The 15,209-nt window shown below is 38.4% G+C and overlaps 1 protein-coding gene across 3 annotated transcripts; it reads left to right on the top strand.

Moving 5' to 3' along the window:
• Positions 1–4,019: 4,019 nt before the first annotated feature.
• Positions 4,020–13,047, top strand: LOC113666520 (uncharacterized). Of its 3 annotated transcripts, none has more exons than XM_089201666.1 (6): positions 4,020–4,261; positions 4,506–4,627; positions 6,405–6,441; positions 9,872–10,055; positions 10,341–12,193; positions 12,435–13,047. In XM_089201666.1, the coding sequence occupies exons 2-6, from the start codon at positions 4,575–4,577 to the stop codon at positions 12,639–12,641; spliced, it is 2,334 nt and encodes a 777-aa protein (XP_089057792.1). In that variant the 5' UTR covers positions 4,020–4,261; positions 4,506–4,574; the 3' UTR covers positions 12,642–13,047. The 3 variants fall into 3 exon arrangements, with proteins under 3 accessions (XP_089057792.1, XP_089057791.1, XP_089057793.1); XM_089201665.1 differs by having other exon boundaries at positions 6,367–6,441; XM_089201667.1 differs by lacking the exons at positions 4,020–4,261; positions 4,506–4,627; positions 6,405–6,441 and adding an exon at positions 7,948–8,852.
• Positions 13,048–15,209: the final 2,162 nt, after the last annotated feature.

Below are 15,209 nucleotides of genomic sequence, written 5' to 3'. Positions count from 1 at the left end.
TAGATCTTAATTTGCCCACCAACAATTGTTTTTCTTTTTGTACCATCTGTTCGTTCAATACTCTTGGTCTTACTTGGATGCGTTTTTCCAAGGTTCTCATGTAAACGAGTTGCCTGCGGGGTGCAAAGAAAATTGTGTACTCAAATGAGTAAACTTTTACATATAAATTTCTGAACTCCATTATCAGGGAGGAGGAATAGAACTCCTGAGCTTCGCAATTTGCGTTTCAATGCTCCACCAATGAGAGTTCAGCGGTGAGAGAGAAAAACCACTAATACAGGTTAGGATGCGACAAGCGTTTTGCTTCCCTCGAGGTTGATGCGCAATGCCGCAAACATTATGTGAGTGAAAAGAATAAGAAAGCGAAGGGCATATGTTTAGCTAAATTGTCTAATGAAGAAAGATGTTACTCGTTTTGTGACGAGAATGGGACTGGAAAAATGGGGTGCTTCACTCGAAAGAGTTTTCTGTTTAGGGTAAGCCAAGGGTCAAAAACATCTCACGAGTTAAGGTTCAGAGTTTATTGAGTGTCTCATTAGTATAAAGAACCTTGTAGCAACAGCGGACGTGCATAGCCCAAGTTTTGGGGCTGTGATTGACTCTTTTACACCCAAGATCTCAATAATAATTCTCCTTACTATCTGCCGTACAATTCTTATGACGTTAGTTTGGAGAATTTGGTCTTGGATCAACTAATAATCCCCAGATTGATATTTGTGTTTATTCTCATCAATTTTCTGCATGATATTGTATCGATATTGTAAGGAGCAATTCTGTCTTGGTCACTCATGGGAGTTACAGGATCAAAAGCCCCGCGTTGAAATTCGTCCTTCAGCAGTTTAGGAATTTATCAGCCTCAGTGTCGGGATAAATTTTGGTCACGCTAGGTAGCCGATTTATTTTCTAAAACGTATATCCAATATTATTCATTATTGACGAATTTTGATTTTGAAGCTCTAGCAAAGGTGACGACACGATAGAAAAAGGAATAAAGTGCTCATACTATACGTAAACAGAAAATGGAAGAGTTGTAGGAGGGTTGAACTTGCTGAGTGTGTCAGGTCTGGAGACAAATATGAAGAACTCGAGAAACATACCACGTCTTAAACTAATCACTAAAGACTTTTTTCTTCATCAAAACTTATGACGAATTCGCAGAGAACCCTCTACTGACTGTCATGAAAGTCACCAGTTAGTCTTGTGAATGTGATCTTTTATCAATCAATTTTTGATACCCTGCCCAAAGCCCATTTAGTTTGATCCTTCACTGACTCCTTGCCTTGGCTTAATATCTTCGTTGAAAATAAGTAATATACAAAAGTTAACCCAGAAGATTAGGTAGGAGACAACTTGTTTTATTTCGGGAGCAAATAAATTTATTTGGAATAGTGCTTGCCAAAAATGTGCACCTCCCGACAACAACATTAGCACTTTAAGTCCATAAAGGCTCTTGGATTCACGCAACTATTAGTTCATCATAAGTGCAGCATTTTTTAATGGCTGGGTTACTTTGTATATACTTTATGTTACGGTCCATGGGCGGAAAATCCCTTACAACAATGAGTCACGAAGTCTGTGCGGACACAGCACGAACATAAATTAGTGTTAACTTTCTTTGTCGCTGAGATAGCTGTACTCGTTCACTTGGAAGGTTGAAAATAATAGCAGTCATAGCAAGAGTCAAAGCTGAGGTCAATTTGACACCAAGCACAGTTTCTACGTGTTTCATCAAAGGTAAATTTATACCGTTAAAACACTTCAGTAAATAACAATAATTGTGTCGTAAAGGTCAAAGTTGTTTGACGTAGCTCTTTCGAACTGTCACGCTTATTTTGGGCACAGCAGTTATTTACGAAGTTATATAAGAGTCTCCATCGTTTTTCTGAGAAAAGTCGCATCTGACACTTTTCATGAGTTTCTTATCTTCCTCATCCCGATTCAGCCAACTAAGTGAAACAACGACGTAGCAAGTAAAGAAGAAGAACCTTATTTCCGTTTCTCAGAGGAGCTAATTTCGCTTTCACATCGCACGACCAGACCAATAAAAAATTTCTCCGCAAGGTACAGGATGGAAATCGACAATTTTCAGAAGGAGAAACCCCGACATAAACACTCTGAGTACTACATCGTCCGCTTTGATCCAATTTAGAAGCTGATGCAGGGAGAGTTATTGAAAGCTTTATCAAGCTCATACGATTTTACAGTGGAAACATTTGTCCCTGTCTACCAAGTCTACCAAGGAGAGCATAAAACGCGGATAATAGAGTGTTCCACCACCAACGAAGCATTTATCAGATTCTCAAATTAAGATGCTAGTTTACTTTTGTCTTGCACTTCACCTGAATCAAGGAATCAAGTACTTAGTCGGCAAGGAATGGCATGTGAACTGTGCATGTGGCATGTGTGGAAGATCTGGGTACGTGACTACTGTACATGTACGTAACTTTCAAAATGCACAATTCCCCCCTAATCTCATACCCAGATCTTACTGTGTACCTATTATTGTAACCCCTTGGCCATGAAAGGTCTGGGTACGAGACTACAATCCCTCTTCTTTGGAATGTTTTGTTTTATAAATGCTGATGTCCTGTTTCCGAACAAATTAACTCATCCATTCATGGACAGACTGTATTTTGATATATCACCAGTTGTACTTAACGTTTTTATGAGCTTCCCGTTATGTCGCTAAGGAAAGTGAAAGCGGCGGTTGTTAAAATGTTAAGTCAGCCTCATAAGACCCAACCATGACCATGTATATTTTGTTGGTTCGTCAATGTGGACTCTTCTGTGTTTACAGTGGACAGGTAATAGAAAGCTACCTGTTAATGCATTTTAAGGATTTGGCATAGGCGAGGGCTCTCATTAGCTTAACCCTTAAACCCTCAAGATTTGATTATTAATTCTCCTCACCGGCTGCGATACATTCTCCATTAAACTGGCCACAACAAATTTTAACAAACCAATTATCAAAGTTCAAATGCCCCAGGGCTTACCTGGGAAGGAGGGGTGTTGACGCTTCAAATGGATAGAGGCATTAAATCTTATTAATTTCTGATTTCTTTCAGCAGATTGAATTGAATTTGGTCATTATACTCCAGTACGTTTTACTGTTTGATCGCCAATTTATAACCCTCTTAAATAAAACTTGAAACCCTATCTTTTGTTAGTGTTATTATGTATATGGTCTAATTGGGGTACACCACGAACTAGTGGAAGGATATGGCGTGTAGGGGTAAAGAAAGTTCTCACTACCTAACTCTTTAGAATTGAATAATTAGAGATTGTTCAAGCACCAACCCTATTTAGCTATGGTGGTTAAAATTGTATGATAATATCATTATTTTCAATCTATGTAGTCGTTTCCTCCAGATTTCATTAATATATAGAATATGGAGGATGGTTTGAAATTCAGTCAGATTTAGCGGCTTATCGATTGTAACTTGATTGAGCTTTTGTTTTCAAGGCATTACCCTACCCCACCCCCGCTTAAAAAGTGACCTTGCTCGCTCTACCCCTGTAGAGCAGTACTCGATTCGGTGACCTTTTCACTGAATATTTATCTCTATTAATATGAATCTGGACATCGATAACTGAGAGGCCTGGACTGGGTACAGGCAGGGTGCATGTTAATATTTTTCTTTTTCTTTAAGATTGAGCAATTTGTTCAGCATGTAAGTCATAAGACTTGGGTAGAGCCAATGGCTATTCACCACGCTAATGCGTTTTAATTGCGAAATTACTTTAGTATTACCGCTTAGGTATCTGTGCAACTGTTATTAATAATCTAGCAAGCAAGCAAGCAAGGAACAAGTTTATTTGTAGCTTTAAGAAAGTTTTAGTTTCCCTCCAACCCACACTATAGAGAGTTTTGCTTGTATCTTAATCTTATTCGTGTTTGTAATTTATTCTTGATTACTGGACCGTTGGTTTAGTGTATTCGTCCAATATCTTTCTATGTAATAGTCTACTGAGTGTGTTATTTACTTAGGATATATACATTTAATTAACTGTCTGGTCCCAAAACAAGCCTCTGCCTGTTGTGGTGTTTAGTTTCACCTTAACCTGAGGCATATTTTATGCCTCTCTAGAGTTTTCTAAAAACGGGCCTCTTACTCATAATGCAAAGCTATTGTTGTTCACGGTGTTGCCGTCTGAGATTGGTCGATTTTTCGGTTCAAGCGACATATGTGCCGTTGTTTATTTATTATCGCCTTCCTCACTGAATGGACGTCAGTTCCTGACTATGAGATATCTTAGCAAGGTAACGCACATTTTTAGCTAAATGTTTTGGTTTAGTCCCATGACTGATTTTTTTCCATTACAGAAACTTTCAATGTCAGAAGTATTGTGGTTTCACGTATGGCAACAGAGTATGCACTTTCACTTGCTGCGAATCGATTGTCAACTACGTGTGCATTTCATTGTTTTAGACAACTCAACATTGTGCAAGCGAAGCACAGCGTGTTTTGGGAGAGAAGTGATTCTGTTGTTTCTGGCATTTTCAGGTGGATCAGGGATACCGGGGTAATCATTGAAGAAGATATGGATGAAGCAAGCACTCGAGGTTATTAAACATGGACCCTGCTTCAGGGGGCCTCTCGCTATCTACAATCACAAGTTCGAAACGGTAATCGAAAAATTCGAAGATTTATTATTAGCATGCAGTTATATTCTTTCAGTTTACCTTTACTACAGATATATCTATTTATTGCCCTTATTTCCGTAAATTGTTTAGTATTTTAATGAAATAGAACCATAAACATTTCAACCTGGTGGACTCACATGAAATAGATTCTTCGCAACAGACATAATAAACTCTATGTGTCGGAAACAAAGAAAACAACTTATGCAGGTCATTGACATATCCAACGAACCAAGCAAAACAACCGAGTCGTCGAAGCTGACAAACCATAACTGACTTGCGCCGCGTCAGTTTTACAACCATTACGAAATAACTACTGATAAATCAGTCAGTATCTATTAACCAAACTGATATCCCTTGACCGGCAAACATCTCCTTACGTGAAAATGATGATAAAATCTGTCCAGGTTGTCAAAACGTCAGACAAAAATACCAGTCCCTTTGAGGTTTATATTACCATAAACATTTCAACCACGAATCTTGATGGTAAATACGCGTTTATGAATATATTGGCTTTGTTCAAGAGTTGAAATTATCCCTTTGTGTCCATATTCTAAGCTTTTTCTTGAGCTGTGGTTTGGGAGAACATTACATTTCCTTTTTTGGTGAGTCAATATTACTTCTGGATAAAACGTATGAGTTCATTTTGATCGTGAGAAAACATACAGGCGTATCATAATGATGGCAAGAACAACAAGCAATTTAAAGGCAATAATGATGCTGATGCCATTTTTGGAATTTCGAGATTTAAATTTAATAGAAACTTGTACTGTCCCCACGTAACTTTTTGCAAGAAACTAGTCTACGAAATAGTAACATTAGATATGTAATGTTTGAAACTTCGAGAAGTACAATTCGTGTTATACGCATGGGTAAACACAAAGAAATCTGCTAGACGTGAGAATTTTTATGGATGATTAAGTTTTTACCTCATCTTTCCTTTCGAAGCGTTTACCAAAGGTCAAAGCTATGAAATTATCACACCAAAACAATTTACTTTGTTATCATTTTACATGAAATAAATGTTTATCAAGTGGCCTCATAAAATGTGCTCTATTTCGGCTTTGCTACAAAACACAGACTTTCGTTGCTAAACCTTTTAAAACAAAAGAATCTGTGACAGAAAAAAAAAACAAAGGGAGCTAAAATTTTAATTTGAACAGAACATTCCATAGCAATATTTAAATCGCAGATGTTATTTTTGTTATGATGATTTCACAGGTACAACCCTGAAATTCAGTTGTGTCCTCATCAAGATTATTATTTTGTGTTGTTCAGCAGTAAATAATAGGCAGACACTTCTAATTTGTCATGGGGGTGTTTCTTATTACTTTTGTTACCACTACTGGGAATTACGAATTGTATATGATGTCTTGAGATTATGTAACATTCCTACTCATGTTATTGTGGATGTTGCGCCAAATCATCTGACAATGAAGTAATAGAGTGTCTTTGGTTTAAAGAAATTTCACATTGTAATTACAAGTGGTGATTGAGACTCAGCTGAGTTTTCTTAATTGCATTGATTTTAATGATAAATCTTTTATCACATATCTCACTTTCTTATATCTTGCCTTCTCTTGTTTGGTGCCTTTTCCTTCATGCATGAGGTTACACAACAAGCGGAGTCAATATGATATGCAAGTGAAAAATTTTGCTGATTAGCTATTTGTCAGGATGTCACACCGAGCTGTTTCTAATTGAGTTTATTTACAAATAAACAGTTCTTAACTACACTGAAACGTATGGCTTCTACTTGGAGCGAGAGAGCACCACAGTTGAAACAACCAGAAAGAAAGGTAAGCTAAAAGTAAGATTTGAAACGCTTTAAATGAAAACAATTCCATCTAAAGTCTTTCAAACATAAGTGTAGTATCGTAGTTATCCAAGATATAGACTGAAACGTGTTTAGAACAGCTGAACAAAACTATAGCGAGGAATTTTTATCATATCGAATGTTTGAGAATCAGCTATCCCGTCGAAAGACATCGAGGCATCATACTGAGGTAAAGAATGTAAGTTCATGTTGCTGAACTATGTCTTATGCCCATGATGTACGTCCGGAGTACGTGAAAGGAGACATAAATTCTTAAATTCAAACAAGTCTATTTTAATTTGGCTACGGTTTTTCCTTTAATTAGGATATAAACCCTTCAGTTTGGCTCCGGTACTTTCCGAACGCAAGTTGTTTATCGATTTAGATCAATTTTGGATCCCTCTTATAGATGCTTGACTAGTTGTCACACTTTCTTTGAAAAGCAATCTTAGCAATTAATGGAAAAGGGAGCATTGCAGGGACAAGTGTACGTTAACCATTCTTGGTTATGTTGTTGTCGGAAATTTGGATTATCAATTTGAAGCTCTGCTGCTTTTATTACTTACTGAACTGAACACTCACTAAACCTCCAGCTATTAAGGCTATGACACGGTACAATGAGTTTCGAGTTTCGAGGTCCAAAAATAGGGTAGACGGACGAATCAAGACATAGTGTGCAATTGCAGTCACACCCTTTTGATTTCACTTTATAACAGTTATCAAGAGCCATGTTTAAATTAAACCCATAGAGGCACTGCAGGCATGCCAAACAAAACAAGCTGCTCAACACCCTCGTGAGTCTGCCTTTTGGTCGAGCGTCGAGGGCTGAGGGTTACATGTCGAGGGTGAGGGTAATATGTCGAGGGTCTAAAAACAGTAAAAATACTAAATCAATAATTAAATAAGAAATATTAAAATAAAAGTGTATTAAAATAGAAAACGGCCACGTGCATAGTTCAATCCAGGGGTTGCCTTATCTAGACTGTCTTCAGAGTCACTCTTGCGTCACTAAAATTAAAACTGATAAGGGCGACTAAGTTTTTGTCTCCAGGTTTTACTCTAATCGTCAGCAAAAAGTATAATGTACGGCAATGAACATAAATCTACTCACCAGCGGAACGTCATTAAGCGACGCCTCCAAGGCAATCCGCGTGGCCTCCTCGAAGTCTTGCTTTTGGTAACGATACCAAAAGTCATCGTCCAAAGGCGCAGATATTCCTTGCACGACTTCTGAATACGCGAGAGCACGTGCACCACTACTGGTGCTGGGCTCAGGTGAGTTTTCCGACGAAGACATTTCGAAAATAACCTGAAATCAGGAAGCAGGCACACTTCGAAAACAGGATCTGTATGAAGGTAAGTAATCCTAAACCTTTCATATGATTTCCATGTGTGATTGACAGAATGGAAAGAGTACCATGACACCGCGGTGGGCCATGCGGTGCCAGGAAGAAAATATGTTTTTCGTCTGATTTTGACGCTTGAGGCTACGCAATAAAGGCCATTAAATTGTGCAGTCAATATTTTACAGCGGTCGAGTGTTTTACCCAATTTTACAGAATAATTTCGTTTTTCGCCCTCCGAAAATTCTACAGAAATAGGTGCTTTGTTTGAGATTTATCAACACTTGTCAAGGCACAATGTGGTCGGTTTTCCAGGTATGTCCAATAACCCTGACAACAAAGGCTTTTACCGGAAAACCGCATGCCAGATCGACACCAGAGTTTTCTTTTCCAGAGATGTTTCTCCCGCACGAACTTGGTAGTCTGCTTACGAAAGTTGTAATGTTTGAAATTATATTCTCAATCTAGCAACAATGGTTGGGTGAAGGTACAGTATTCTTGTTTAAAGCATCTAGTCTTTGAATCCGAAACGATTCGGAAACGTAGGTATGTAGTTCAAATTCCAGAATAGGTCACACGCCGGTTAGCGCTTAAGGCCACGCGATAAAGGCAATTATTGTGCAGTCAATATTTTTACAGCGATCGGGTGATTTGCGTAATTTTACAGAATAATTTCATTTTTCGCCCTCCGAAATGGTGCAGTAATCTGTTCTTTCTTTCGATCTATCACGCAGTTAACTAGGATGTCACTCAACGCTCCCCCAAAGACATGCCCAAAAAATGCTGCGTAGAATACTAGCAATATTTAATTATAAATTTATTATTTATACTTCATTTTTACTTTAATATTTATTAATATTTATTTTTTGTTTACATTTATATTTTTATTTTTCGTTTTTATTTTCACTATATTTTTTATTTTAACATTTTTCATTTTAATATTTCTTATTTAATTATTGATTTATTATTTTTAGTTTTTTTGGACCCTCGACATATTACCCTCACCCTCGACCCTCGACGCTCCACCAAAAGGCGGACTCCAATTCATTGCGTGAGTGGCAGCTCAGTTGACGACGGTATCCTGAGGGATCAATAACGTAGAGGGGAGAAAGTTGTTTGTGTTTACTAAAAGTGTGAGGCATAGCTAAGCCGCCAGGCACTTTCGGCGGATCACTTTTGACTACGTTCAATTTTGTTGTCCAATTGAAACTGTTACAGTTCACTTCACAATTCCGCGGTCGGTGTATGTATGTCCTATGAGGAATTTTAGAAAAAATAAGAGTAAAATCGTGGAACGTTTGGTCAGTTTCAAAGACTTAAAAGCTGGTGCACTCACATGAAATAGATTCTTCGCAACAGGTATAATAAACTCCATGTGTCGGACATAAAGAAAACAACTTATGCAGGTCATTGACATATCCAACGAACCAAGCAAAACAATCGAATTTTATCAACAGACCGTCGAAGATGACAAACCATAACTGACTTGCGCCGCGTCAGTTTTACAACCAGTACGAAATAACTACTGATAAATCAGTCAGTATCTATTAACCAAACTGATATCCCTTGACCGGCAAACATCTCCTTACGTGAAAATGATGATAAAATCTGCCCAGGTTGTCAAAACTTCAGTCAAAAACACCAGTTCCTTCGAGGGCTACCCCCAATTGGACGGTCAGACCTCACAACCGACTGCTGTCGAACACCAGGAATATAAGGCCCTTTACTCAGTATTGGCGAGCTTAATTTTCGGTGGCGGGTTTGTTGTGGTGGCGAATTGAGCGGATACCGTTCTGATATCAGCCTTACAATTTAATTGTCTTGTTATTTCCTACAATTAAAACAGGTCTTATTGTATTTTGTCATTTACCTACGTATGAAGTGTTTAAACTGGTCCAATTGTTCTTGAAGTTAAAAATGTAAGACTGACTGAGTATCTCATATGCTTCTCTGATTTTCATATCTATCCTGAAATTGTCTCCTGTATAACTGAGTAGGTTTTCTGGTGACTTTGTGATATTCTGGTAAAAATAATTACGGCTATAAAATTCCTTTTTGAACTCCGGATAGGACGAAAGATTCAGCCGAGGTGGATGTGGAAATAGAAATGAAAGACAGCTATTTTCTTGTGAAGATGATTTTACCGTGGTTATTCCTGTGGAATCTGTTATGCAAGAGAGAGAGTCTGACGCTGAACCTGAAGAGCCTGAAACGCCGGAAGAGGACGAGAATTCTGAGGAATTCGATTCATCAGGTAAGGAATACTAGTCTTTTAAACATAAAGCCAATTGTGCTGGGTGAGCCGTAGAGTTATCTATGTATGAGACACAGGCACAAAACTTAATCATCAACGATTGAGCAACAATAGATAAAAGCTCTCATTATCAAGGCAAAAATCACTGTTCTACCGAAAGACATTTTGTTTTTTTGTTTTTCCCACGTCAAATACATATACCACTACTTCGCTGCCCTGGGAGTTCATTTGTTCTTCTACTGAAGATGCTTATGGCTAATTACCTGTCATGTTACCCTTTTAAAGCACTTCAAGATAGTGAAAAACAGCAAGAGACTGCACTTCAACAAACGCAAGTTGCCGAAGAGGACCACCAGGAAGACTTTTCCATTACAGCTGTTAGATTCCACGACGGAGAGAAAGAGGAAGAGCGACAAGAAGAGAACTTTTCTTCAGGTTTAAGTGACACTGAACAGAGGTTAAGAGAGGAACTTACAAGAACCGAACTTAGAGTAGTTTTGTTGAGCAATGAGCTCTCAAGAAAGCATCAGGAAGCGGAAAACTTTCAGAGACAAATTCAGAAGATGAAGCAACAGTTGACGATGAGAGGAGATCGAAAAGAGAATTTTCGAACACAACTGGATAAGGAGCAAAGATTGCGAGCGGAATTAAACGAAAAAGAAACGACAGAAATTCTGCTACGAAAACAGCTCAGAGGAAAGAATTGTCAAGAAGCAAGCCTCCGGCGGCAACTGGGAATGCAAAAGCGACAACTGGAGGAGAAAGCTAAGAGACAAGTAGTTTTGTGTGAACAGATCACAGAAAAGGACCAGCAGTTAACGGAGATGATACAACAATTGAAAGTGACAGAGGAGCGAGAAGAAGATCTTAAGACGCAGCTAACGAATGTAGAAGAACAGCTAAGAGAGAATGAGGATCGAGTTGAGAATTTACGAACGAACCTGAAAGATGTTGAGCAACGATTAACGCAGAAAGAGGCACAAGAAGAAAATTTACGATCAGACCTGGAGCAGATAGAACAAAGGATGAGAGAAGAATTAACACAAAAGGAAACGAGAGAAACTGAGTTGCGCAAACAGCAGAGACATTTGAGCGGGATGGAACAGCAATTGTCAGAAAAAAATGATCAAAAGGAAACTTTGCTGGGACAAATTAGGGAGATGGAACAGCGATCGAGAGAGGTTACAGCGGAGAATGAAATGAGAGAAAATGAGTTTCGTGAACAACTCAGAGAGAGAGAGCAAGAACTGAGGGAGATGGCACATCAGTTGACTGAGAAGGAGCAAAAAGAGGAGAACTTACGCAAGCAAATAAGGGTGCACTTAATGGAACAACGGCTGAGAGAAGAAATGATAGAAGAAGCTACTAGGCTTGGTGAGCAGCTTAGAGAAAGGGATCAACAAATAGAAAACTTTCAGATGCAGTTGCAAGAGTTGCGTGAACAACTCAGAGAAAAGGATCAGCATTTAGCAAACGTTCGAACGCAGCTGGAGGAGCGATTTAGAGAAATGGTAGCAGAAAATGCAAATCTAAGACAACAGGTTGTAAACCTCGAGAATCAAGCCGGATCACAGTCCAATGATTGGGTAATTTCCCGGGTTGATATTCAGTTGACTGATAAAAGCCTTGGAGTTGGAGGGTGGGGCGAGGTTTTCGAGGGCAGGTACTGTGGTTGTTCTGTTGCCGTGAAGCGAATCCATGAGGCAATTAACTCGCCTTACAACCAGAGTTTGTTCCAGAGGGAAATTGATATTGCTTCGCGATGCCGACACCCTTGCTTACTGCAGTTTATTGGAGCGACTAATGATGAGGAAATTCCATTGTTTGTTACTGAGTTGATGGAATCGAATTTGCGCGAGCTACTGAGACAACGACGTCTTTCCCGTAAGGAAATCACCGTAATTTCGCTCGATGTGGCTCGAGCATTGAACTACCTCCACCAAAAGAAACCTTTTCCTATTTTTCACCGCGATGTTAGTAGCGGCAATGTGTTGCTATGGCGACAGGGTGATCAATGGCGAGGCAAAGTGTCAGATTATGGTTCTGCTAAGTTCGAGGAACAGTTTATGTCAATTGGCCCAGGATGTTTCGCCTACAGTGCACCTGAAGTGCAGAGACCAGCAAAGCAGACAGCAAAGGTGAGAAAATAAGCTAACAGAATTTCCTTGGAGATATTTTTTTAAAAACATAAACCCTTTACAATTAAGCATCACATGGTACTTGTGTAACTTGGTCTTGAGTCGTGTGCTCGCTCAACGCAAAATAGCATAGTGTGCTCAGTCTATACAAACGGCAGAAAGTGCTCGGTCTACGCAAAAGGTAAAGAGCTTGTGAAAACAGCAATTTTATTTCATTGACTTTTCTTGTCCTGCTTTTTAGATTGATGTCTACAGTTTCGGTGTTCTCCTCTGTGAAATGTGCATTCAGTCATTCCCGGATTATGAAAACCGTGAACGTCAAATCGCTCAGATGACAGACCAGGTATTGCAAGACCTTGTCCGCCGATGTCTGCGGTCAGATCCCACTGAAAGACCAGACATGACAGAGATTATCAGTACACTGGAAGAGTTCAATAAAACGTTGTAAATTTGTCGGGGCATGTTTTTTTCAACCATTATCGGGGTGCTTTCTTTTTAAGAATACTAAAGATAAAGAAGAAAAAGAAGAAAAAAATTATTAGCTACGAGTCACTTGCAATGCCTATGGAGGGTCACGAATTGCACAAAAAAAAAAGGCTTTATATGCACTAAGAGACAATTGTCAAGTTTATGGATGAACATAGAGGAAGACTTATGAAAAAACTTCGAAATTCAACAACATTTACTTGCACGTACGAGTTAAGTATTTTGTTAGAAAAGTATGTAAACAAATCTTACAGTGTTCGCATCAATGATGTTGTCCTCGACTCCTTGAATTATCCAAGAGTCCATTCATACTCAGTTAGGTGCAGTGTACGCGTTGGCTTTACAAATAAAAGCATAAATTTTCATCATAAGCGTAGAACATTTGATTGTCACCGAGTAATCTTGTTTCTCCATGTGCATAAATGTAGGTGACGACTATCCAGCTACAGAGCGGTTATATTGGGCTGTTACATGCAATCCCAGAATCTTATTCTGCAAAACACGACGAGTGAAAACAAAAAAATCTTAGGGGGAAAAACCTATTGAGGAATTTTTTTTCCGTATGATTTTGTTAATTAAACCATTAATTTTTAATTAAAAACCCGATAGACCAACTGGAAATTAGTTGCGCACTGATGATCGGAGTATCCTTTTAGTTACAGGCAGAATTTTAAAAAGAAAATTCCTTGTACCTTAAAGCCTGAACTGTTTGTGGCTCATTCAGTGCAGAAACTTCTAAGTTCTTTATTGGACCCAAAGCAATACTCTACTGTACGTGTCTTTTTGTTGGATTTGATTTCAAAACAGTACCAATAAACGCGTTGAGAATGGTTCGTCCTAGTCCTGGGTTTGTTCCTTCTCACATAATATTGAGATAAAATTTGCTGACACTTGGTCATTGATTTGTATTTGAGCTATCGGCAATTTTTGGTGGTTTGAAAGCTGGTACCGCTACCGCGGAACCCTGTTTTTGTCTAGGTACTTCTGTTCAATCACATATGCTCATCATCAACTGATACAGGGTGGTGCAAGTGAATCATAAGTTAAGAGTCATTAGGATAATTAAGAGTCGGCATTCATTTATGTAATGTTTAAAAAACGAGCAGGAGTGTTTTATCGGGTTTAAAACCACGAGGCGTAGCCGAGTGGTTTTTGACCCGCTAAAAAACGTGCTGCGAGTTTTTTGAACGGCTTAAAAAACATTCTTGGAAAAGCGTGTGTCAAGAGAGTTCATAACAATTATGCTTTTGTGAACGTTAGAAATTAGCATACGAAAAAAGGTCAAACGCAGAGGTTAGCGAAAACGAGTTGGAGTCACTTCTGCCAACTGATCTGGAATTCGAAGTTTCAGATGATGTATTGTCAATATGCCTTTACCAGATTACTGTACTAATGGAATAGAGAATTTTTCCAGATGTGTATTTCACAACTGTACTATTAATTTGGTGCAAAAGTAAATTTACTGTGTGAAATTTGTTGAAAAAACATTAAATATGTTCCCACCATTTGTTGTGTCAGTTTCTGTGTTGATAATTAATTAATATTCATAAGTCACGTGCAGTGTCTTTATATCTGATAAAACACCGCATACTAATAAGGATGAGGTTTATCGATATAAAGTCACTGCACGTGATGTATTATCTACCATTTGATACGTTAATGGGCTTATGAATTATTAATGAGTTTGTGAAAACATTGTAATATATCTGTGTATGTTATGGTAATTAAAAGAAAATATCCAGTAGATCTTAATTTGCCCACCAACAAATTTTTTTCTTTTTGTACCATCTGCTTGTTCATTACTCTTGGTCTTACTTGGATGCGTTTGTCCAAGGTTCTCATGTAAACGATTTTTTTGCGGGGTGCAAAGAAAACTATATACTCAGATGAGTAAACTTTTATATATAAATTACTGAACTCTATTTTCAGGGAGGAGGAACAGAATTTCTGAGCTTCGCAATTTGCGTTTCAATGCTCCACCAATGAGAGTTCAGCAGTGAGATAGAAAAACCACTGGTATAGGTTAGGATGCGACAAGCGTTTTGCTTCCCTCTAGGATGATACGCAATGCCGCAAACATTATGTGAGTGAAAAGAATAAGAAAGCGAAGGGCATATGTTTAACTAAATTGTGTGACGAAGAAAGACGTTACTCTTTTTGTTACGAGAATGGGACTAGAAAAACAATCCGCTTTCCTCGTGGAATGGGGTGCTTCACCTGAAAGGGATTTTTGTTTCGTCCTTAGAGTAAACCAAGGGTCAAAAATATCTCACGAGTCAAGGCCCAGAAAATTATTCCTTGAGTGTCTCAATGGTATAAAGAACCTTTAGCAAAAGCGGACTTTTATAGCCCAAGTTTTGGGGCTGTGATTAACCCTCTTACTTCAAAGATCTCAATAGTAATTCTACTTACTGTCTGCCATACATTTCTTGTGATGTTAGTTTGGAGAATTTGGTCTTAGATCAACTGATAATCCCCAGATTGACATTTGTGTTTATTCTCATCACTTGTCTGCATGATACTGTATCGA

Source organism: Pocillopora damicornis, chromosome 3 (genome assembly GCF_964200805.1).
Source record: "Pocillopora damicornis chromosome 3, jaPocDami1.2, whole genome shotgun sequence".
Taxonomy (NCBI): Eukaryota; Metazoa; Cnidaria; class Anthozoa; order Scleractinia; family Pocilloporidae; genus Pocillopora; species Pocillopora damicornis.
The sequence above is the reverse complement of the archived record's forward strand: the minus strand, read 5'-3'. Positions and strand labels throughout refer to the sequence as shown.